This window comes from Dryas octopetala, chromosome 4, assembly GCF_963921425.1.
Source record: "Dryas octopetala chromosome 4, drDryOcto1.1, whole genome shotgun sequence".
NCBI classification, from domain to species: domain Eukaryota; kingdom Viridiplantae; phylum Streptophyta; class Magnoliopsida; order Rosales; family Rosaceae; genus Dryas; species Dryas octopetala.
The window spans coordinates 19,010,648-19,034,871 of record NC_141369.1 but is presented as its reverse complement, the minus strand read 5'-3'; the positions used below and the strand labels follow the sequence as shown (position 1 = coordinate 19,034,871).

Here is a 24,224-nt window from a genome sequence, read left to right as displayed (position 1 = left end):
CCGAAAAATTTATACAATTTATGTATTTATAGCTATGTTTATATATTTTTTTTAAATGGTATGGGCCTAGGCCTACTTGACGGGAAAGTATTATGTATAAGTTGTCACGTGGTATAATCAATCTATATATTATAATATGAGTAGATATTATTAATATTATATTCTATAAATATAAATATGACGTCTAATAATAATCTTATATGTTAAATTAATTATACCACGTGCCAATATATCTGTTATACTTAATAATTTTTTACGAGGATGGTAATAACAACTTTGACCTTCCTTTGTCTTATTGTCATTTTTACTCACCAATCCATCATCTAAACCAAGCACCATGTGAAGATTTTAGGGATTAATTTTGAGTTTGATCAATTTAAATAAAAGAATGTCTTTTTCGCAACCATTAAAAGAATGTGATACTAAAGAAAATTAACTAACTAATAACATATACACATTTTAGCTAGATAATTAAAACATGTCAGAAAATCAAAGTTTTGGTTTATAACTTAATTATAGTATAGAATGTTCTCCTTTTAAGTTCATACATTAGGGAAATATGTTCTTTATTGAAAGAAAAGTATACGTACTTGGCGCCTTTCGTATGTAAAGAGAAAAATTTACATATGCTTATTGTATACATCAGATCGATGTAAGCCATAGACGTTATGGAATGTACATTATAAAAAATGTGAACAAAATTCACTATCATTTAGTTACACAGAAAAGGAGTGGCAATAAGAAACTTTAGTCTCTATTATCCAATTATCACTTATTTTTATTAAAATCAAAACAATTTAGTCCCTATTTCTCACTTTAGTCCATATATATGTGCATGAAATTAACTAGAGGCTAGAGCAGTCGAACAATATAATTGCAGTAGAACAGTATTAATTATATTATTTATTTGACGCACGTACGTACGTACATGCTGACTTGCATCCCAGTCCTTGTTGCCACCCTAATCAGGCTACTCGAGGACAAAATAAATTATTGTGTTTGTAAAAATAAATCCTTGGTTCCCGGTTGTTACTATTAGTGGCTAGCTTAATATGCAAGTCACATATATCAAAATGAAGCTTATATTAGTATCCACATTCCTACTGAAACTAATAATACATTACAATACCACCGACTAATACTATCTCAACCCTAACCAACACTCACTTGCATTCTCACCCTCATTCTAAGAAACACTTACAAACCCAATACAGAATCATTATTACCTAGCTTTTTTTGGTGAGGAAATCAATCATGAAAAGAAAGGCTGAAGAACAAGAAGTAGAAGGAGAGATGCTTATGTGGAGTCACGGAGAGAAGTGGTTGAGAGGGGATTTATTGGGCAAAGGAAGCTTTGGCTCCGTCTTTCTTGCTACTCCCAAGAAACCCAGAACTCAGTTTAGTCGTAGTATGCCTGCAGTCATGGCGGTGAAGTCGGCCGAGGTCTCTGCTTCAACATCCATTCAGCATGAGGCAGATGTTCTCTTCTATATTAGGGGTTCCCCTTTTGTCATTGAGCGCTTTGGTGAAGAATTCACAACCAATAAGAATGGTATGGTTTATAACTTGTTGCTGGAGTATGCCTCTGGTGGAACCCTTCATGATCTCATCAAGAAATCTGGCGATCATGGTTTGCCTGAATACCATGTTAGGCAGCTTACAAAGACAATTCTTGAAGGAATTAATCATATTCATAATTGTGGTTATATTCACTGTGATTTGAAGCCAGATAACATCCTGCTTGTGCCTAGTACTAGTCCTAGTGGTTTTGTGGCCAAGATTGCAGATTTGGGATTGGCAAAGAGAACCAAAGAACATGTGGAACGATGGAGAGGCACCCCTATTTATTTGTCCCCAGAAGCTTTGATTGATAATGTTCAGGATGAGTCATCTGACATTTGGTCTGTTGGTTGTGTTGTGCTTGAGATGCTAACTGGAAAGTGCCTTTGGGATTTGAAGCTTTGTTCGGATATGGAAGATTTCCTGGACATGATTGGTGATGAACATTTCACTAACAACATTCCTTATGAAATATCAAATGCGGGGAGGGATTTTCTCAAGAGTTGCATGGCCGTAAGGTCCCGGGAAAGATCAACTGCTGCAGAGCTCTTGAATCATCCATTTGTAGTGCAGCCACAACCATTCGAAGCAGATCACAGGCAGGTGGTTAGCTCATCTTTGGGCTATGCAGATGGCTGCTCCTGCTGCAAACCAAATGTCATTGTTCCCAGAATTCAGCCTTCCCCTGCTGGTTTTGTTGTATAAGTTGGACAAGAGAAGTGACATGCATTTTGATGTGCTACTGCAAACCAAATGTCATTGTTCCCAGAATTCAACCTCTGCCTTCTGCCTGCTGGACTATAGACTATAGAAAGCGACTGTTTTTGTTTACTCTTTTATTGTTTTAACTTGTAAAGTACATAACTTGCAATTGATCAATTATTCAAGTTTATAATCACAGAATTGTACAAAATTAGAGTGCGTTTGGTAAACATGGAAAAGCAGCTTTTTATTACAATTGTGAGGTGACACACAATTAAAGCAGCTAATTGGTGTTTGGTAAATATTAATTAAGTTGCTTTGTATGAAAGTTGGAGGTGAGTGAAAGTAACTATGCAAAGCAGGTCCTCCCCTGCTTTTAAAAGCAGCTGTGAGTTACAAAAAACCGGTCATTTAATGAAATATTTACATTTCCTATTATACCCTCGATCATGTTAGAAAAATTACATGTTATACCTCACATTTTCACGATGTTGTCTTCTCCGCCGTTCTCTCTCACAGTCTCTGCAACTTGAAAGCCTTCAATCGCCATTTTCTTCTCGTCGTCTCCATCGTCTGTTGTCGTCGTCTCCATCATCTGTTGTCGTCGTCTCCATCGTCTGTTGTCGTCGTCTCCATAGGTTAGTGCTCTATGTTTCTCTCTCTCTGTCAAAATTTCCTAAATTTTTGATTTAGGGTTCATTGAGTGAGGCCAGGCTTGTTGTTTGAATTTTGATTTCTGTTTGGGAATTTCATCTTAGTTAATTAGTGCTTGCTGAAAGTCAGGTACAAATTCAATCAATCCTCCCAAAAAAAAAAACCCCATATCTTGTTTTTTTGAATTAGTGCTTGCATTACAATAGTGAGTGCAGTGTGTTTGTGTTAATAAGCAGCTGCTGTTGCATTGGATGATTAAGAATCTTTCTGGTGCATATGGGTTTTGTGCGAATTGATGATTTATGGGGTTTAGTTTGAGATGTAGAAAGGTTTTACTGCCTCGATCACTTGTTTGAGATTTTGAGGTTTATTTATTTATATCACCCACTCTCTCATCTCTTGCTTGTATAATGGATTGGTTTCTTTAGGATTCTTGTTTAGTACATACAGAGTGTTGAGTTTCTGATTAGTCTAATGGTAGTAACTCCTGTGGATTCAAACAATGACCAGAAAATCTTTTATGAGTAATTTATTTTTACTCAATCACCTAGAATCCTAATTGCTTTCACTTTCTACACATCTCTTATCAATGACTTCAGCACAGTTGAGCTTCTACAATAAATGTTTCTTGACCCTTTGAGCTGTCTTCTGAAATAGAAACCAATCACCCCTGTTATATGGGCAAGGATATTACTTCTTCTAGCAAGTGATTTGGTTGAGGTTTGCAAGTAATCAATAATCAATAATCAAACTCTTCATACAATGTACAGGCATGCTGCTGGAATCCAGTCTCTACTTGATTAGTTTTCAAAATATAATATTAACCCAGCTCCTTTTGTTTTTTGTTTTTTTCTAATTTTTTCCAGGCTGAAGTTACTATTTTAAAGCTAACAGAGGAGAGGAGTTCAAGCATTCAAGAGAGAAAAATTTTACAGGAGCAATTAGTAATTTCTTGAACTCCATCCTTTTCTTTTCTGGTAACTCTTGTTGTTTGTCTAATATCGAGTGTCTGCCAATGTCTGAATTGTTTGTTTGTGTTGGTTATTGCCTCTGTAGGGCTTGGATAAGTTCCACTGTCACAATGATCTGAGCATTTAAGTTTGTTGAATTGATCATCAAGTTTTTATTTTTGCTTTGTTACTGTGTGTATTCAAGTGCACTTTTATTTTTTAACATCTACTATAAATTACCTACTTGGGGTTTTCTTGAAGATGAAATGGTTATGGCTGCTTTTGTTAGTGCCTGAAGAAGAAATGGCTTGAGTGGATTTTTGACTTGGGTGGTAAAGTGATGACCTAGGAGGCATTGATCTTAACTTATTATCTAAGCCGTAGAAGAAGAGAAACTGAAGCACGAACAAAAATCAATACAAATTTATGTCCATTTGATTGCAATCCCTAGGAGGCATTGATTATTGATCGATTATTGATTATTGATTATTGATTATTGTCCATTTTTGGATTGCAATCCCTTTTTGGTTCTCTGAACATTTAAAGATTGGTGCTCAAGTAGTCAAGTGGGTGTCTGACTAGTTAAGACACAAGCTTGGTACATCCAGGAACCATTACTCTAATGGCCAAGGCTATAAATTTAGTTAGTGTTCCTCACCTGAATCTGAACCATAAACACAGACTTAACAGTTAACACACTTAATTGCTTTCCATGATAGAGACTTCCATAATGAGACAGCTCATTATGTTTTTATGACTAATCACTTTAATGCTTGAGTCACTTCCATGATCAGTTTGGTTTATTTTTGGCTATCTTTTGGCTATCTTTTGGCTATCTTTTGGTTATGGAACCAAGTACTTATATACAGATGGGAAAGAAGAATGACTCAGGAGTTAAGGCTGTATGGAATGAGCATAATATACCTATATTTTGTGACCTTTGTATCAAGGAGGTTGAGGCAGGACGCCGTCCTACTACTCACTTTGAAAAGGAAGGGAAAAAGAAAAGCAACTGAAGAGAAGAAAGGCAAAGGAACTTTTACAAGAAGGGGAAAAGTAGGAGGTGCTGCGAAATTGTCGCAACAAATTGATCGAATGGTTGATGCAATTGAAACTAGGAGTACTGCTACTTCAGTAATGCATGCAACCTCACAAGCTAGTAGTATTCCTGAAGTGATGAAGGTAGTCTCATCTTTACCTGGGGCAGAGGCCGGGAGCAGTTTGTGGCTCTATGCGACTGAGTTATTTATGAGTCAAGAGAGGAGAGAGATGTTCACTACTATTGAAGATCCAGACATCAAGCTTCAGTGGCTTAATTATATGATGAAAAAATATGCTAACTAGTTGCATGTCTATTATGAAACTTATTTATATTATGTTGTTTGAAACTTGTTTCAAATATCAAACAAATGAGAGACATGTGTCAGTTTAGACCTCATACATATTAACATGTAAAATGAAAAACTATTAATTTGTAAAAAAAAAATTGAAAAACAAGCAAAAAACACTCTTTTTTTGCCAAACAAATGAGTAAAAAATATTTTCAACTATAACATGTCAATTTTAGTCATTATAAACATCCAAAGCACTTTTACATGAAAATTTACCAAACAGTATTGCTTTGCTTCACAGCTACTTTTACTTCACAGCACTTTTGAAAACACAATTTACCAAACACTAAACTACTTTGTTTCACAGTTAGTTATACCTCACAGCAGCTTTAATTCACAGCTAATTATTTTCACAGTATTACCAAACACACCCTTAATCATTTCAAGTTTATGAAATTATTTTAAGACTGTAGTACTTTGTTTACATTACCAACTGAGGGACTAGTTGTTTTATTCTGGTTTTTCCTAATTTTCAAGTTGTAGCAGATTGGTTTTTTGGCTTAAGAATGCAACTGGACCATTATTTTTCCAGAAATTTGAAGCAACTCGGGTCCTGCTTGTTTTGTTGTGGTTTTGGTTTTGGTTAAGTTTGGAATTGTAGCAGATCGGTTTCTTTTGGATGCAGTTGGTCCATCATTTCTCCATTGATGTATTTATAGATGTCTGTCTTAAATCAGTTCAAAGTGGCTAGAAATTAAAAGCTTTTCCCTCATGTAGTTATACTTTGCATAGTTCCATTTTCCATTACAACAAGAATACAGTTACACTTTATAGTCTGTATCCCAAACAAAAAAAATACATAGTTATTTGATTTTAGGTTGACATATATATAGCAACTCCTCCCTCAATAAAAAGTACCTAGTATGATTTAATATTGTGATTATGTTAGTGTTACTTAACTTGCTTCTAATTAAACTCCCCCCTAACATTGAAGTAGATTGTAATTAATACATCACCATTGAAGAACGTTGTGCACTTCGTACGCATGAATTGTACATGTTCCTCGTTTCTTTGATCAGAACAAGTTATTGGTTCAACCTTGTTCACCCCGTGAACTTGAAAAGGGCAATGAAACCAACAAAGCTGCCAACCTAAGACAGCTCTCATCTCATTTTCGTTTTGATCAAACTAATAGTTAATTATAATATGTACAGCTTTCATTGTTCTGTCAATCAAGGACAAGCACATTATGAGCAGTACATTTCTACTCTGTTTTGAATTGTATAATAAAATAAAAAATTCCCCCCCTAACATCCCCACTCAAATATGTATAGCTAGACAAATGGTTCAATTATATAAAGAACTATCTACTGTTATCACACTTCTGGATGCTGGACTTGGCGCATCTACTCCAAGCCGGTAAGACTTGTAGCACATGATCTTGGTGCTTGGCATAAAGTTTTCAAAATTAAATTTTGCAAAGCTATCTCATACCCTTTTGATTATATTCAGTTTCCTTTAGTTTTCTTTAATTTATAACTTCTGTGGAGATAAAAGAAGTTTTATTATATTGTTTCCTTTAATTTCCTTATTTTTAAACCCTTTTTGATTTGAACCCAACACCTACCACTTTTCTTGTCTCAAATTGTAGGCTTGTATTGTACATCTTTTAATTTGGCTTGAGCAAGGAGGATCATGTCAGAAATAGTAACCAAATTTGAAGAATTAATCTTTATTTTCAACCCACGAAAATATCAAGGAGGATTCTGCACAAAAAATGCAGGGGACATTTGAGAGCTTTGAGGGCTGCAGTGATGAAAGTCATCCATTACCAGGCCACAAAAGACCAATGGACATTTGTTATGGTGTTATAAAGTACCAAGACGTGGGGATGGCACAAAAAGCACTACACCAATAAGTAACCATGAATCCAACAACAACGGGGTCAGAATACCCCCGGGTAACCAACTTCGCTGGGGGTTGTCAAAGGGGATGGTTGCTTAGGCCCATTATTTAATCGTCTGATTCTGGTTAAACCATCTTTTTTATTTGATTTCACAGAAGCACATACTTGCCTACCTTTCAATTTGTCTTGCATTTCAATTCTACACTGGAAGATATTCTCTCCGATTCTATGAAACCCTGCCGAACACAAGATTCAATTATCTCTTCTACAATGATAAGAAACTACTATGTGCCTAGCAAGCATTTCAGTATTTCACTGTGAAAAGCCAAAAACCCTGGGACACGTCTGCTATGCAAATTCACATAACCTTCATAGGACAAGTAAATGGATATTCTCTACCTGAAAATGCTGGTGGAGGAACATTCTTCTAAAATTGTGAAGGAGTAGTTGCAGGGTGAGACTACACTACTAAATAATCAGGCACTTAATTTGTGTCAATTACATTATTATAAGAGAAATATCATGCAGAAACAGAGTCCACATCTGAAAGTTTTGGGCATAAAACCCCAATATAATCACATCTGTCAAATTGACAAGAAAAGGAAGAAAGCATATGCGCAACTCTATGGCATGAGCAACCCAACACTTCTCAGCTCATTCAGGTGAATCCGAACGGATAGCTGTTGGGAAAAAATAAAACCCATAAGAAAACTGTTCCAGCGGAATATAAATTCATTATTTACAGAGTTCAAAAAAAAAAAAAAAATACTATGCGAATGCATAAATTTTTGTAAAGGGAAGACATGAAAGATTACAATCACATACTTAAGATGCGACCCCATCAGAAATAAAAGAAATTTAAAATATTAATACTTAAGAATCCACAGCCATCCTTCAAGTGCATTGTTTGACAGATTTTAGTTAGCAGATCCAAACAAAAACAATTCTCATGAATTAAAACAACAGTTCACAAAAGACATTCTAGAGAACACACAACCCAACAAATTACGTAGAAATTACAATTCCTTATTTCAACCTCAAAGTCAAAAAAATATATATTTTTAATCTCAATTTTGATTACAACCTAATCATAATCAACACACCACCTTACAACATACTACGTACAGAATCTCCAAGTAGAAATCCTAGAACACAAGGAAATTAGAGCGCCCAAGACAAAGCAATATAGACAGGTAATGAACAACCAGTCCGACAATACATGGGATAAGGCTTGGGCCTTGTGGGGCTCTTTGTGGCAACTTTAATGGGAGAGCATACATGTCAGAGTCAGTGATGCATATAATGTCATGCATATACAAAATTACTTGGTAGATTCTTATAAGTTTATATAAGCCTGAATGTTTCTAACAGTAGTTAACATGTTATCTTCTTCCAACACTAATATCAATAATTCAGTCAGTTCAAGAAGCTATGATTGCTACAATCCCCTCCTAAAAACACAAAAAAGAATTCTCCTAGAAAGTCTTCTTTCAAGCAATTGCCCTGAAACTTAAATAAAAATCCCCAGCTTTACTATGACAAGGCAGACAGTACAAAAGAAGTGTATTAAAATTTCTCACTTGTCCTTGCATCATTACAGGTTATAAAAGAAATTACATATGCATGCTAATTAAGAAACAATATGCTGCCACAGAGTTCCTGCAAATCACATGCTGTAGCCCGACCTTCCTATCCTACCTCCTTCTCTCTTCTTAGGGAGTTGTCCTGGGTCCAACTCCTTATCTGTGGGCAGCTGGACCCAAAGAGGAGTTCATGAAGTACATTTAACTTAAGCCAACACAGTGAAGCTAACATATTCAGAAGGATTGCGATTCATTTTACTTTTATTTACTCTTAAACCAAAAGGGTCAACAAGTGCTCTACTAAATATCCTCATCATACACATGAAATGATCATCAATACATAATAACCCAAATTAATCTAAGAGTCAACAGCCCTGAATAATTTCACATAAATCTTAAGTAGGAAGAAAACCCTGAATCCAATGGGCTAAGTTTAATCAAATGCATTTGCACCCTTATTTGTTATACAAAAAGAGAAATTTCAATGCTTTATTTTTCAAAAAAATCCATCACGTGAGCCACTCATGCTTCAAACCAAAGCCAATAACTTTAAACCCAAAATTTCTCAGCTCTAATTACACCGCATACTGCCCATCACTTAATTAAGCACCATTTCACAAAATCGTTATTTTCCAAAAATTGCCCTTTATCCGAAAAATCCCAAAATTCTACACACGGATCAAAATCATAGACTAAGAACGACCAAAGAGATGAGTTTTCAATGATCAAACAAACAGTAGCTAATGAAATGAAAACCGTAGATCTGAAAGAAAATGAGGAATGAACTTACTGGGCTTCTCGGGCCTGCCCTCGGCCCACTTGGAGACGGCGAAGTGGACCTTCTCGCGGGATATTGCTCCGGTCTTGTAAGGCTCTTTCAGGCAATTCCGTACCAGATTTGCGCAGATGTTCGAGTAGGAGATGTAGGTCATACCGGCCGCACGCCAAAACGGTACCACTGCGTTCGACGCCATTTCTCTGCTTTTCGATCTCTCTGTGTCAGTGTGACCTAGACCACCACAATTTAACCGCAGTGGTAGTCTACATGGGCTGCTAAATGGGCCGGCTTGAGTGGTTTGAGCTTTTACATGTTGAAGCCTTGAAGGTCCACAACGGCCCATCCAAGGCCCAAATGAGGTGAAACCATAAAGGCCTGTAATGCATTATGAAATTATGGCGGATTTACAATTTTGGTTCGGCCAGTGCTATTCCGACCACTCTAAATTGCTGAGTTGATCACCCTATTTCAAAATTCCAACTTTACCCTTAAAACAAAAAATTTTAATTTTGTTCGTCGGGTCATTTGACAGTTATCTACCGAAATATTTATGGTTATTCGACAGTTATCTGCTGAACATTGGTGGATTATTCAGTGGATAACTACCGAATGGAAATGAAAAAGGCATTCGATAGTTATCTGTCGAAATATTTATATTTATTCGACACTTATCTGTTGAACATTGGTGGATGTTTCGGTAGATGACCACCGAATGGATCTGGGTGATTTTATCATGTTTTTGCAATAAAGGGTAAAATAGAAAAAAAGTTGGAAAAAATATGTTAGGGTGGTCAACTCAGCACTTAAGAGTGGTCTGCATAGCCTCACTCTTTTGGTTCTTATAATTTGGACTATTTTTCATTGTAGTTTATGTAGTTTCAATGTTTTCAATTGTTAGACCAAAAAATGTTTCCAATTGTATCATTTTACTTTGAAATTTTTTCAATCAAGTATAAATTAACAACTTCCCCTAAATTGGGGGACAAAATGAACATGTACTTTGTACATGAAGGACAAAAGAAATTATCTCGTACTTATACTTATTTTCTTCATACACACATCACACACGATAATTAATTAGTTTATTTTAGAGGTGTAACTCGGGCGGGTTGAAAGGTCAATCCGGCCAAGCTCAACTCATGCTCTATTTTCGGGTTCAGATTTACCCGAGTTGCAAATAAATGAACCCAATACAATCCAACATTCCAACCTCAACTTGGGTTGGGCTTGGGTTGGGTTCGAGTTGCCTAACTTTTTTAGGTTAGGCTCAACTCGTAAAATGAATAAACAAGTTGGGCTCAACCTGTGAAAAAAAAAAAAATAATAATCTTGATAAAAGTACAACACAATTATCTCAATTAATCAAGCACTATAGTTCTAAACTTCAAATATCAACCAAGTTCAAATAAAACAAAGCAATACCTTCATAGCTTCAACATGAAAAGAAAATAATCATGTTGTTATCAAACGCCACAGTTTAGGTTTTATTCCACACAAAAATATATAAAATATATTTAGAGCTAATTACAAAGTATCCCTCTCAGGTTTGCTGCCATTTTTAATTCCCCTATAGGGTTTTAATTTTTTCAATGTAGTACATATAGTTTTCAATTAAGTCAATGTCACCCATTACCAAACTTCCTTTAGGTTGACAATTTGGTCAATTATTAAGCGGTGACACGAAATGCATGGGTCCTTTTTTTCTTATATGGAAACTCAGTTGGCACTATGTGGACAATAACAAATATAATAATCTAGAAATATAAATAGAAGGACGGTTTGAGCGAGGGTGAATTTGTAGAAGAATGGGAGAATAGAGAGAGAGTAAAAAGAAGAAGAAGGGTTTGATCGGGGGTGGATATGCAGAAGAAGAGGGGGAGGAGAGAGATTTAATCCCTTGTGTTGAGTCTACATTAGCTAAGAGGCGGGCTCACAAAGAGTTACACCTATTAATGGTTGACCAATTGGTCAAACTTAACGAAATGGTTGCATTGGCACATTCACTTAAAATGAAAACTACATATAGTATATTAAAAAAATTAAAACCTTATGGGGGGAATTGAAATTGAAGGAAAAATTGGGAGGGGTACTTTGTAATTAGCCCAAATATATAAGATAGAATAGATATTTCGATGTCGTTTAGAATCTCTAGTTTCTTTTCAATAACAATATATATAAATAAATATTGTCTTGCTAATTTAAACTAACATGCAAACTAATATATAGATTATAGTATAATAATAATATAAATCGAGTTCGAATTCGGAATCGGGCTCGGGCTCGGGCTCGGGCTCGAGTTCGGGTTCAGGTTTGGGTTCGGGCTTGGGCGAGCACGACCTCTACCTAGGCCCAACCCAAAAAAATTCGGGTTGAAGTCGAGTTCGGGTGAGTTTTGACTTTTACAAATCCTTCCACACGGGTTCAAACACCTAGTTGGATTTGGACGAGTTCGGGTTGAGAGCATTACCCCTACACCCAAGGCAAGAATTAGAATCCCCCTCCACATTTGACCTTCCCTTGTAACAAAAAAAAAAAAAATGAACCCACTATACAAAAAATCCATAAACAGTCAATTCACTCATTTTGAAGAGCCACGTGCCAAATCCATAAATTTTCTAAGATGATCAACAATATTCATCATTTCAAAGACAAAACTTAAAACCTATCATTATGTAAATTGTAAGAGGATACAAATGAGAATGAAATTTAAGAAAAAGAGAAAAGTTGGATCTTACCATAGTTTGCAAAATACAGGTTATTGGTAAATCATGTTTGACTAAATATGTGTGTTTAGAATTTCAGTCATGTATTGTGTAAATGCTAGACGATAGGTTGCCTGAATTACTATTTTCAAAATTGGGAAGTAATCCAACTTAGGCAGTTTCACCGGATAGTCTATATCCAAAATTTATTTATGAATTATGAAATTAACACCAGATACAATGCACAAGAAACTATGTGGGCTCCTTACCTGTATTTGACATGTATCAAATTACAATTTGACATGTGTTCGTTTTTTTCTCATTTTCTTTGCCAAGTATTATTCATGCGAATACCAGCCAGCCTTATTCCCTCGATCTCTTCTCTCGCTCACTCACGCTCTCTCTCACTCTCTATCATTCTCAGATTCTCTCTCTCTCTCTCTCTCTCTCTCTCTCTCTCTCTCTCTCTCTCTCTCTCTCTCTCTCTCTCTCTAGGAATTTGAGCTATGGCAGAGAACATGCAATTGGTTCTTTATGAAGAAACACCCACTGTCAACTTTAGCCAGCACAATGCCTCCTCTTCAAAAGAGGATGTAGGCAAAGGCAAAGAAAAGAAAACAAAAACTCGATGCTCAAGGAAGCCACCAAAAACTTCTTTACCAGGGGGTACTTTCTTTTCATGATATATTTTTTGTGAATTTCTTGTTATGCATCATAATGGTATAATTTTTTTTTGTTACATTATTTTGAAAGAATTTGAGTCTAAAGATTTGAATTGATGTACGAAAAATTTTGATTTTATTGTGTTTCAATCGTTCTAGAATTTGCATACTATTTTTTTTTAGGCTGCTAGATGGTAAATCATTGACAAGATTTAGTCATGTTGAGTTCCTAACAATTATTGATGTGTTTTCAACAGTATTTGTTACATAAATAAATCTACTTTATCGTTAACGATGAGGTGGTTCTATTTGTATCCCAAATTTAATTATTCAAGTGATCTATGTTTTTTTTGTTAACATAGAGGCATAATTTTGTGTCGTTATTTTTAATTGTACAAAATTTAGGCGCCAAAACTTTCGCGCCTTTTGCTAAAATGTTAGGGGCACTTCTATTCTATCCCTAATATAGATAGGGGCGCTTTCTTTCGGTCGCAAATTTTTTTTTATAAACACATAAAGGAGTTCTTAAATTTACGCCTCTAGTACTTTTAAAAAATTAGAGGCGCTTCCCCTATTTCTCCCCTACTCAAAAGCTCCTATAGCCCATTTTTCTAATAGTGATAATTTTATCCTTAATTTTTTTTAGTTAGTCCACATCAATTTTTCTTTCATTTTTTCTTTTTATGTTCATTGTTCAGTGTCTCTGTTTTAATACACTCCAAAGTTCTGATGGTTAAGACATTCAAATTTTTTGCAGAGTATTTGCCAAGACCCTTCTTACAACCATTCGTCATCAGGATCAATGCTGGAGAGGTTCCTTACTATTTCTTTTTAGCATTTAATTATTATTCATCTCTAAAATTATACATTAATTTCTTATTGATCATTGTAAATGATTAAGTACTTCATTTCTTTCTAGTGCGGCATACAACTCCAACAGTCTAGATTTCATTAGAATTCATTATTGGTATGCATACATAACAATTAATATGATAGGATCATAGAACAATATAGGTCCTAAGTTCCTAATGCTTACATTAAACCACTACCACAATAAAGCAAAATCCTACAAATAACAGAGAAGAGACCTCTGATAGAGTTTAGAATTAAGATTTAAAGATTCGAAGATTAGTTATATATAAAATAGAAAGAATAAAAATTAAATATAGGCCTCAAAGGATGTAGTTTTAAACAATATATACAATAGCATTACATAAAATATAAGTATGAGACTCTAACTTGTGCAGTACCATGTTGATAAAGCTTAGGTTAGAATCAACCTAAAATTAATTAACAATAAACAGAGAAATTCAATATTTTATATATTGTCATGAAAGACATAAAATTCTTGAAGTGAGATGATTAAAACCATTTTCTAGAAATGACAAGGGTAGGGGATCCCCTACCCTAAGTTTATTTGATAAATATGAAGCCTCCCTTTTGGAAGTAGCGCCTTTTTTAGTATTTACTTCCATAGGATAGGACTTATATCTCAACTTTCAACCTACTTTTAGGGAGCAAAAAGTTGAAAATTTCTTCAAAAGTCTCCACAACCTCCTTCAAAATGGATATATTTCTCAAATTCCATGTACTACAAGTCAGACGAACAACGAATAATGAAGAAACTCAAGAATTATAGTAACATATATATGTCCAATGTAAGAGGAAAATATTTGTTCGAAAAAAAATATGAAGTAATATAACTATGCTTAATTTCTAGCTAGGTGATAGGTATAGAAACAAATTAAGATCCCTTTGTATAAATTTAGAGATTTTGCCAAGAAACATCAAATCATTTTCAGTATATATGTACGTACATGCCAATCTCAAAGAAATTTTCATAAGTTGTGGTATGTGCGGAGCTAAGAATTTGTCACTACGTACGGAGGTATGATAAAGAGGCTTATGAATTTGATCAAGGTAGGCGTGCTTCTCCTTCTTTTAGGAATGCCTCTTTGAGGTGTTTTGTCAAGCATCTTACAAGAAAAATTTAAAAATATTGGGTTTCAAATATTGCTAAGATCCCTTTAGCTTCTCTAGCTCCATGCCCTAGAAGATCCTCTAGTTCCTCAAGTGCACGTTATGGCTTCCTCCTTCCCCGACTTGGACCAAAGTGAAAACATATGGGGTTATTTGGTGTTCGCTTACTACTAATCTGGTCGGCAATCTCATGTCCAACATGATAAGGGCAAGCCATCAAGCTAGTGTGAAGTTTTATTTCAAAAGGCATCAATGCTTCTGGATCATCTTCGCGACGAGGGAAGATCTATTCACAACTTAGAAAGAAAAGCCTCAACTATCATATATATATGTTTGTTAACTTGCTACATTAATTTGCTTGGCTCAAACTCAACCCTATACGTACTCTTTTGAAATACTATCACATATACGTACTCTCTCTCTCTCTCTCTCTCTCTCTCTCTCTCTCTCTCTCTCTCTCTCTCTCTCCGTTGCATTTGTAGGAGGTCTTGACAACTAGGGCAAGGCCACTTTTGAATACTATTACACATACTCTCTCTTTCCGTCACATTTGTCTCCAAGTTATTGCATGCAACAAATTAACTAACATGACCCAGTACTAATATAGCTACAACACCGATAATGTCGGCCCAATGGATTTTTTTGTTATGAGGTTTTATATCGATCAAATGATCTTAGTGCTGTTAGTAGTGGATTCCTAACTTAAATTTTGTTGATTGTTGATGAGTTACTTTTCCGATGTGGAATTAACTCTATCCACACTCATGGCTTGGCGAGATCCAAGCTATACGGACCAGTGTGACCCACTACTAATATAGCTCTAATACATATTATCTCTAACTTAACCACCTAGGTCAGCCTCTTCCGAGAAGGGTGAGGTCCAGTAAATCTCTTTAGGGTGTGAGGTTTTATTTTAAAAGGCTTCAATGCTATTAGAAGTGGATCACCAACTTATAGAGTGTTTGATTGTGAAGTTACTTATATATCAGATGTGAGATTAACGGCATCTACACCCTTGGCTGGTCGAGTCACACAACTCTAACACAGGTCCTCGTTGCTTATGCCCTTGCCTTGATCGCATCTCCTTCTCACCTCTGTCACGTCACATCATGGTGAAGTTCTCATCGAAACGAACTAATTAAAATGGAACTGATACCAACAAGTTTGGTATAGCCTTCAAGTTGTTGGCGACGGTTTCAACTTTTGGCATACCGACGATGTTAGTTTGGTAGGGAAATCGAACTGTTAGGTCGGTTACCGACCAACGCCTACCCCTATAGCTCACTAACCATCCTCACATTATTTATTACACACAATTAATAAAACACTCTCTTAGTATAACACTTACTAACTCTCTTACCCAAAAAAAAAAAAAGTCATTAGATTTTAAATTAATATTACCTAAGCCTCCCCGGCCTTTAACAATTTCTAGTTCCAGCCTTGGATGATGGTATATATTGTACTATCTCTCCATGCAATTTGTTTCACCCCAATAGAACCCAAAATTCAAAAGTACCAACTAATTAATTTGTAAATTCAATGCGTACACACACGCACATATATATATATATATATATAGCATCTTGTTTGATATTAATTTTGCACCAAAAATGATTTTATTTGTAGAATATTGCTCCTATGAGTTCCGAACTCAGGACCTACTTTCATATATGGGAGACTTAGTGCTGTATGCATCTAACACTTAATGTCGATCAATATCTTATTTTCTATGCATTTAACTTTGGAAAAATTATAGGGAACCAAAGATTTATATCAAAAGTCTTCTACTTAGAGAGGTTATGCTATTATCTTATATATGTATATATATTGTTTCCTAATCATTATATATATTTTCTTTTGAAAATTTTGCAGGATCTTGCTGAAAGACTGATGTCTCTCTTAGAGCATAATGAATGCTCTATTATGTCTGCAGTTGGCATAGTTTCTCAAGCAGTAATTCGTCCCCAAAATGATGATAAGGTCGTCACTTATGAGGTTTGCATTGCGATGAATATTATCTCAAAAATATTTAAGTTTGCATCAACTATTCATTAAGCTTGTGTAAATTAATCATCATATAATCATATCTACCCTTTATATCTTTATATATATCTTCATTACCTCTTTAATTTTTAGGCTATTTATAGAAGTGCCTTCTTGACTACTGCTATATCTCACTTTACTCCCACAACTTCATTTGTATTACTTTGTCCTCCCTCTCCCCAAACTTTAATTTGGGGTGTCACTTTACTCCCAATTGGTAAGTGCAGTTAATCTTTTTGTCTCCCATATACATTGACGTAGCAAATAAATGGCAAATTTTGGAGGGGTTTTTTTGTTAGCATGTATAGGTCTCGATCACACGAAAACTTTAATTAGAAGGGTACTATTTCAGTCTCCCACTCTCCCATTACTGAATTTGATTTTTGCAAACTTGTGCTGATAACAATACCCCCTCTAAAATTTACAATTTATAAGCCACGTTAGCTATAACTAATAAAGTATTCACTTTTCTTGGTTGAAAAATATCGACAATCCACTTTTCTCAAGTAATTAAATTAATTTGAGTGTTCTGCTATATTTGCAGGGACGATTCGACATCGTAAGACTCTCTGCACACCATATAACCACACCGATCGATAATGAATGTAGTAAAATTTGCAACAGGACAGACTTGAGAATTATGTTAGCGAATTGGGAAAACCATATTTTTGGGGGCGTTATTGCTGGAAAACTAATTGCAGCAACAGGTGTTCAGGTTAGTTGGCTAACTAGCTAGCTTTTCTTATTAGTTATTATACATTATTATGGGAATCTTCATTTAGATCATCGTCTCTATATTATAAATGTTCAAAGATTCATAATATATATTGTGTAATTTTTCTGCTAATTAAGCCACATATTATATATGTTCTACACTCTTATAAGATGAAAATTCAACTATTAATAGAAGAAAGGCCAATTAGAGCATGACATGAATTACATGTGGCCTATTAGCCATCACATATACATAACATTTTTTTTCGTTTGACATGGAGAGGAGACTCATATATACATACGTAGATATTTATGTCTGTGTGTATGCATATATATTCTGCTCTGTACAAGTGTTTATTAAGGCTTAAAGCATAAACAGAAACATCATTCATCGTGTGCATATCCTAAATGTATATATATGTTGGTATATTTTTTTTTTTATAAGAATTAATAATGACAATATGAAGCTATAATCGTGCAACAAGTCACTACGATTCAGGTGGCTCCATTAAATATTATTGATTAATTTCATGTTTATTGCAGGTGGTGGTTGGTCTTCATCGATCTTCCTAATCACTAGGAAATTGTTTCCAGCTACAACTGAAGTATGAATAAAAATTTTAGCTAATGGAAGCCATTATATACATAATGGTGGGTATAGGTCCGGCCTTTGGTTTTCCATTTGTGCCTTCCCAAATCCAAAGAACCATAATTTTTGTTGTTATCATTGTTGTGATTGCGGCAGTACTACTGTCTTGGTTTCATGGACCTTTCTTTGATGCTCATTCAAATAGCTCCCATTAACGTTTTTGTTCTTAATTTGAAAAATAAGAACACCAAAATTAGTCTCATCAATTAGTCGCTTTAACTTTCTCGATCTATGATTTCCTTGCAAGGTCCTTAATTTAATTTTTTCAACCTCAGTTTAATTTGTTGTTTTGTTGTATTGAGTTACATATAAAAATGGGACCATGTATATTTTTGGATAGGGCCATTGACATCTAATATGATACATCTCTAATATTTTATTGTATATATGTTTTAATAATTTTTTATTACATGCATATTTTAACCTAAGATATCTATTCTCACCTTAATTCATCCATACCACTTGAACATAAGTCATTAAGTCTTTAAAAGATTTTATTAAAGGGAAAATATTAGAGAAAATTGACTCCAACTTATGTGTTGAAGCCAGCTCAGGACTTCCGCTTTAAAAGTGCATCTGTTAAGACTACTACTTTACTTAAGCGTTAAATGTGGCTATTTCGTCAAAATTGACGGAATTGACCTAATTGACGGAATTGACATTTTTCACTATTAAAATATGTATAAAAATAAAATTAAAAGAAGAAAATTAATAAAATAAAATAAAATGACACAAAAAGAAGAAAAATATTAAAAACAAAATTGAAAAAAGAATTGAAAAAAAAAAAAGGAGGTCCCTCCCCACCCAGCTTCGTCGCCCCCCCCCCACCCTCCCCAACCTTGTCACATCCCCTCCCCCCTCAGCCCCGTCGCACCCATTGCCCCTAGCCCAGTCGCACCCACCTCCCCCCGGTCCCCCATCCCCATTGCACCCCCTCCCCCAACCAGCCTCGTCGTACCTCCCTTCCCCCACTAGTCCTATTGCACCCTGCTTCCTCCTCAGCCCTGTCGCAACCCCTCCCCCCAACGCAGTTGCACCCACCTCCCCCCAAGCCCCGTATGCTCCTCCCTTTTTTTTTTTTTTTTCTTTTAGTTAATTTTTTTCTTCCATTAGTTTGTTTTTAATTTCTTTCATTTTTAGTTTGTATTTATTTTTTTTTTTTGCTTCTTTTAGTTTGTTTTTAATTTTTTTTCTTCTTTTAGTTTTTTAGTTTTTTTATTCTTTATTCATTTAGTGTTTTTTTTATAAATATTTTAATAGTGAAAACAATATTTTAATATTTTTTTACGGAAAGTGTAACGGATATGACAGATTAGCCTTATTTAATGCTTAAGTGAAATAGTAGTCTCGATGGATGCACACTTTTGAAGCAGGAGTCCTGATCTGACTCCGACACATATGTTGGAGTCATTTTCCTCTAATTTTCTCTTTATCAAATATATTTGTATGAATATATCCTTTATCTATATATCTTCTATAAATACCTTAAAAACATGTATTTACCAAAATCTCAAAAGAAGCCCATGAGAGATAAATAGTAAACTACAAATAATTGAATTAAAAAATTAAAAAAGTAAATCATAAAAGAAGAACATGTTCCCAAAAAAAAAAATAGAGCATCTTCAACAAACTCTTACAACATTTAAAAAATTACGCACTAAGCTTTTATTAATTACTTATTTATTTTATCCGAATAATCCACTAATTGGGCAGTTACATGTATTACCTTTTTTTTCTTTTTAAATAAATTCAATATATTATGTAGAAAAAAAAAAATAAACCAATGGTAATAAAGGCTAACTCTCGGGTAATAAAATGCCACAAGCCCACTTTTTTTGAAAAAAGTGGGCTTGTGGAAAACTAAAAAAGTGGGCTTGTGGCCAGTTTTCAGATTTGCCAAGAACTTACTTCTTTTTTCCTTTTTGTAAGAATTAAAAAAGGCCTTTTACTATTCTCACTCTTCAAGAAAACGTCCACATCTGCCTGAAGAAAACGTCCACATCTGCCTGAAGAAAAAGAAGAAGCCAAGATTGTTGAACCAAATAATGAAAGAACAATGTTACCCGATAACCTCAGTAAATGTAGATGATTCTTGGGATGAGTCGCGTACAAGGTCGCTCTCTTTAAGACGTTTCGCGGCTCTGTCCAAGATGTGCAAGCAGTTCAATGATGCCTACGACGCCTCCAGGATAAAACAGCCCCAGAATCTCCTCTGTCTAGATTCTTCCGTGCACAAAGAAAGACCCGAATACAAACACCCTTCTGATATTGTTGCTTGGAATACTTGTTATGTTCAAAAAAAATTTGAGAGAGGTTGAAAAGGAAAACCACTCAAAGACTCTGTATTATCCTCTCATTTATTCAAGCTACTGCTCCTGCTATTTATCATCATTTAAAACCAGTAAAGGGCTGAAAACGTGGAGCCAGTACCAAGTTGTTGAGAAAGACTTGGTCAACTACTGACCAAGTCCAAACAACGTTTATAACAAGTTGAAATAGTTTCTCTTTTTTTTTTTTTAATAAACACCAAAAAGAAAAACCAATAATCCCCCACTTGTTTATTTAAAAATAATAAATTCATCAAGCAACATACCATAAAGCTATGCATAAATAAAGGTGTTTATTCAACTTGAACCTTTACATAGTGAAGATGCTTCAGAACAAACAAGAGTAACATATAGTTTTGAACTCTACCTCTGACAGCATCACACACATAACCTTACTGAGGTGAAGTTCAAAAAGCCAGCACATTACGGCCTTGTGCTTTTATCCTGGTGTAGTGAACGCTCTAGAAATTTGCCCATAATTTCATAGGAAGCGGCCTCACTTCCACATTCACATAGGTGACTCTATCAAGGATACTCCTGCAGCTAGATATCCCACTCAACATAGAATATAGACTTCATTAAAATTATAATTCAACCTTAATTATTTGCTTCAGGATGTCATGCTTCTTAGGGATGGACTTGGAGTATTAACTCCATATGACATTACTAGCATGACTTTACTCATATCACTTTGTGACTTGTTATTACCCATTGAACCTATTTCTTGGGATCTCCAGTCTATAGGTCGGGTTGCCATCACAAGTGACTTAATTATCTAAGGGCTTTAGTCCCATCCCTTTTGAGGTTTTCCAAACCTTTTCTCGTGCTAATCCTTTCGTCAAAGGATCAGCCAAATTCTCATTGGAGCGTACATGATCCACTCTTATAGCCCCAGTATCAAGAAACGCTCTAACGGTGCTATGCTTGCGACGTATTTGTCGCTTCTTACCATTATAATAACGATTTTGAACCTTTGCAATAGCCGCGGTACTATCGCAATGGATAAGAACAGCTGGTATTGGTTTCTCCCATAAAGGGGTATCTGATAGCAGGTTCCTCAACCATCCTGCCTCTTCACTAGCCATAGCTAGTGCTATCATCTCTGACTCCATTGTGGATTGAGCTAATATAGTCTGTTTCTTAGACTTCCATGAAACTGTATCACCAGCTATATTAAATATATATCCACTTGTGGCCTTGGAATCATCAGATAGAGTATTCCAATCTGCATCACTATATCCTTCTAGGACAGCGTGAAACTTCTGATAATGTAATCCGAGGTTCATCGTTTTTTTAAGGTAACGCATGACCCTCTCAATAGCTTTCCAATGCTCTTTACTAGGTCTACTAGTAAATCTGCAAAGTACTCCCACAGTATAAGCTATGTCATGCCTAGTGCAATCAGTAGCATAACGAAGGCTACCAATGATGCTCGCATACTCAGTTTGTCTAACACTGTCACCGGTGTTCTTGAACAACTTTACACTAGAATCATATGGAGTACATGCTGGTTTACAGTCAATGTAATCATATTTCTTTAGAATTTTCTCAATATAGTGAGATTGAACCAAAGAAAATCCATTTTCTGACCTTGTTACTTTAATTCCAAGAATTACACTAGCTTCACCCAAATCTTTCATTTCAAAATTGGCACATAATAGAGATTTGACATTATTCACAGCATGAATATTAGAGCAAAAAATAAGCAGGTCATCCACATAGAGACATATGATAATGCAAATGTTATTTTCATACTTAAAATAAATACATTTGTCACTTTCGTTGAGCTTAAACCTATTTGAAGTGACTAAACAATCAAATTTTTCATGCCATTGTTTAGGTGCCTGTTTCAACCCATAAAGAGATTTATCTAGTTTACATACCTTATTTTCTTGTCCAGGTAAGACAAAACCCTCAGGTTGATCCATATAAATTTCTTCTTCTAACTCACCATTTAAAAAAGCAGTTTTAACATCCATTTGATGCACAACAAGATCATGAATGGCAGCTAAGGCAAACAAAACACGAATAGAAGTTATTCTAGAGACAGGTGAAAAGGTGTCAAAGAAATCCACATTTTCTCTTTGCTTATAGCCTTTGGCCACAAGTCGGGCCTTAAATTTATCAATTGAATCATCAGGTTTTAATTTCCTTTTTAGAATCCATTTACAACCAATGGTTTTGCAACCAGGTGGAAGGTCTGTCAAGTGCCAAGTTCTATTAGACTCTAAGGAGTCCATCTCATCGTTTATAGCTTCTTGCCAAAAGTCAGCATCTAAAGAAGACAGAGCTTCTTTGAGTGTACTAGGATCCTGTTCTAAGTTATAAACATGAAAGTCAGGTCCATAAACTTTGGCAATACGAGCTCTCTTACTCTTCCTTAGTTCTAGACAAGATTCATTAATTCTAGTTGAAGGCAAACTGTAAGAAGTTGAACCCCCACTATTTCTCAATTTAAAAGGAAATTTATTTTCAAAGAAATCGGCATCAATAGAATCAATCACAACATGATTCTTTAAATCATAAAATCTATATGCCTTGCTATTAGTTGCATAACCAATAAAAACACATTCATAAGCTCTACTCGCCAATTTTGATCTTTTTGGGTCAGGAATACGTACATAAGCTAAGCACCCCCATGTTCTAAAATACAAAACATTAGGTTTCTTATTTTTCCAAATTTCATAAGGAGAAATTTTTGTTTTAGAGTTGGGAACTCTATTCAGCACATAAGATACAGTCAATAATATTTCTCCCCACCAAAAAGATGCAGCTCCTGAACTAAGTAAGATAGCAACAGTTAATTCAGCCAAAGTTCTATTTTTTCTTTCAGCTTTACCATTCATTTCAGGAGAGTAAGGGGCTGTTGTCTCATGAATAATTCCAAGTGAATTATATAAAACAATAAAATCACTAGACAAATATTCTTGACCTCTGTCACTACGAAATCTTTTAACTTTTCGATTAAATTGATTCTCAATTTCATTCAAGAATAATTTGAACATATCAATTGCTTCACTTTTATTTCTCATAAGATAGACAAAACAATAATTCGAACAATCATCAATAAAAGTGATAAAGTACCGTTTCCCATTTCTAGTTGTCACTCCATCAAATTCGCAAATATCATAATGAATAAGATCAAGTGGTTCAGATTCTCTAAAGACAGATTTATGTGGAGTTTTGGTGATTTTAGCTTGACTACAATATTCACACTTCTCAAAATCATTCAAAGACAAATCTGGAATAAATTCTAAACTACTCATATTTTTGACTAGTCGTTTGTTAACATGACAAAGTCTAGCATGCCAAGTATTAAAAGAACAAAGCATATAAGCAGAAGAAGAATTTTTATTAGCATCAACATTCAATTTAAACATTCCATCAGTAGCATAACCCTTACCTACAAAGACACCATTTTTAGTAAGAGTATACATGTCTGCTCCAATCATTTGAATGAACCCAGCCTTGTTGAGAAGGTAGCCAGAAACTAGATTTTTTCTTATTTCTGGAGTATGCAAGACATCCTTAAGGATGACAGTCTTTCCAGAGGTAAATTTCAATTCCACTTCCCCTGTACCAGCAACATTGGTTGAATGAGAATCACCCAACAACACTTTCTTGTCCTCAGCCATAGAATAGGACTTGAAAAGAACACGATCATAGCAGACATGGCGAGAAGC

At 35.0% G+C, this 24,224-nt stretch overlaps 2 protein-coding genes across 2 annotated transcripts; one reads left to right on the top strand and one right to left on the bottom strand.

The window, feature by feature from the left end:
* Nucleotides 1–1,251: 1,251 nt before the first annotated feature.
* Nucleotides 1,252–2,265, top strand: LOC147287716 (mitogen-activated protein kinase kinase kinase 20-like). Its single transcript, XM_086240945.1, has one exon. The coding sequence runs from the start codon at nucleotides 1,255–1,257 to the stop codon at nucleotides 2,263–2,265; it is 1,011 nt and encodes a 336-aa protein (XP_086097071.1). The 5' UTR covers nucleotides 1,252–1,254.
* A 5,223-nt stretch (nucleotides 2,266–7,488) lies between these two features.
* On the bottom strand, nucleotides 7,489–9,692 carry LOC147287715 (ATP synthase epsilon chain). The gene is made up of 2 exons (XM_086241785.1): nucleotides 9,477–9,692; nucleotides 7,489–7,783 (listed from the first exon to the last, which is right to left on the bottom strand). Exons 1-2 carry the CDS (start codon nucleotides 9,658–9,660, stop codon nucleotides 7,758–7,760), a joined length of 210 nt encoding a protein of 69 aa, XP_086097911.1. The 5' UTR covers nucleotides 9,661–9,692; the 3' UTR covers nucleotides 7,489–7,757.
* Nucleotides 9,693–24,224: the final 14,532 nt, after the last annotated feature.

Coding starts and splice junctions, on each gene's coding strand:
- LOC147287716 (XM_086240945.1), top strand. CDS start 1,255: ATGAAAAGAAAGGCTGAAGAACAAGAAGTAGAAGGAGAGATGCTTATG.
- LOC147287715 (XM_086241785.1), bottom strand. CDS start 9,660: ATGGCGTCGAACGCAGTGGTACCGTTTTGGCGTGCGGCCGGTATGACC. Junction 7,784..9,476: donor GGGCAGGCCCGAGAAGCCCA/GTAAGTTCATTC, acceptor TTTTCCCAACAG/CTATCCGTTCGGATTCACCT.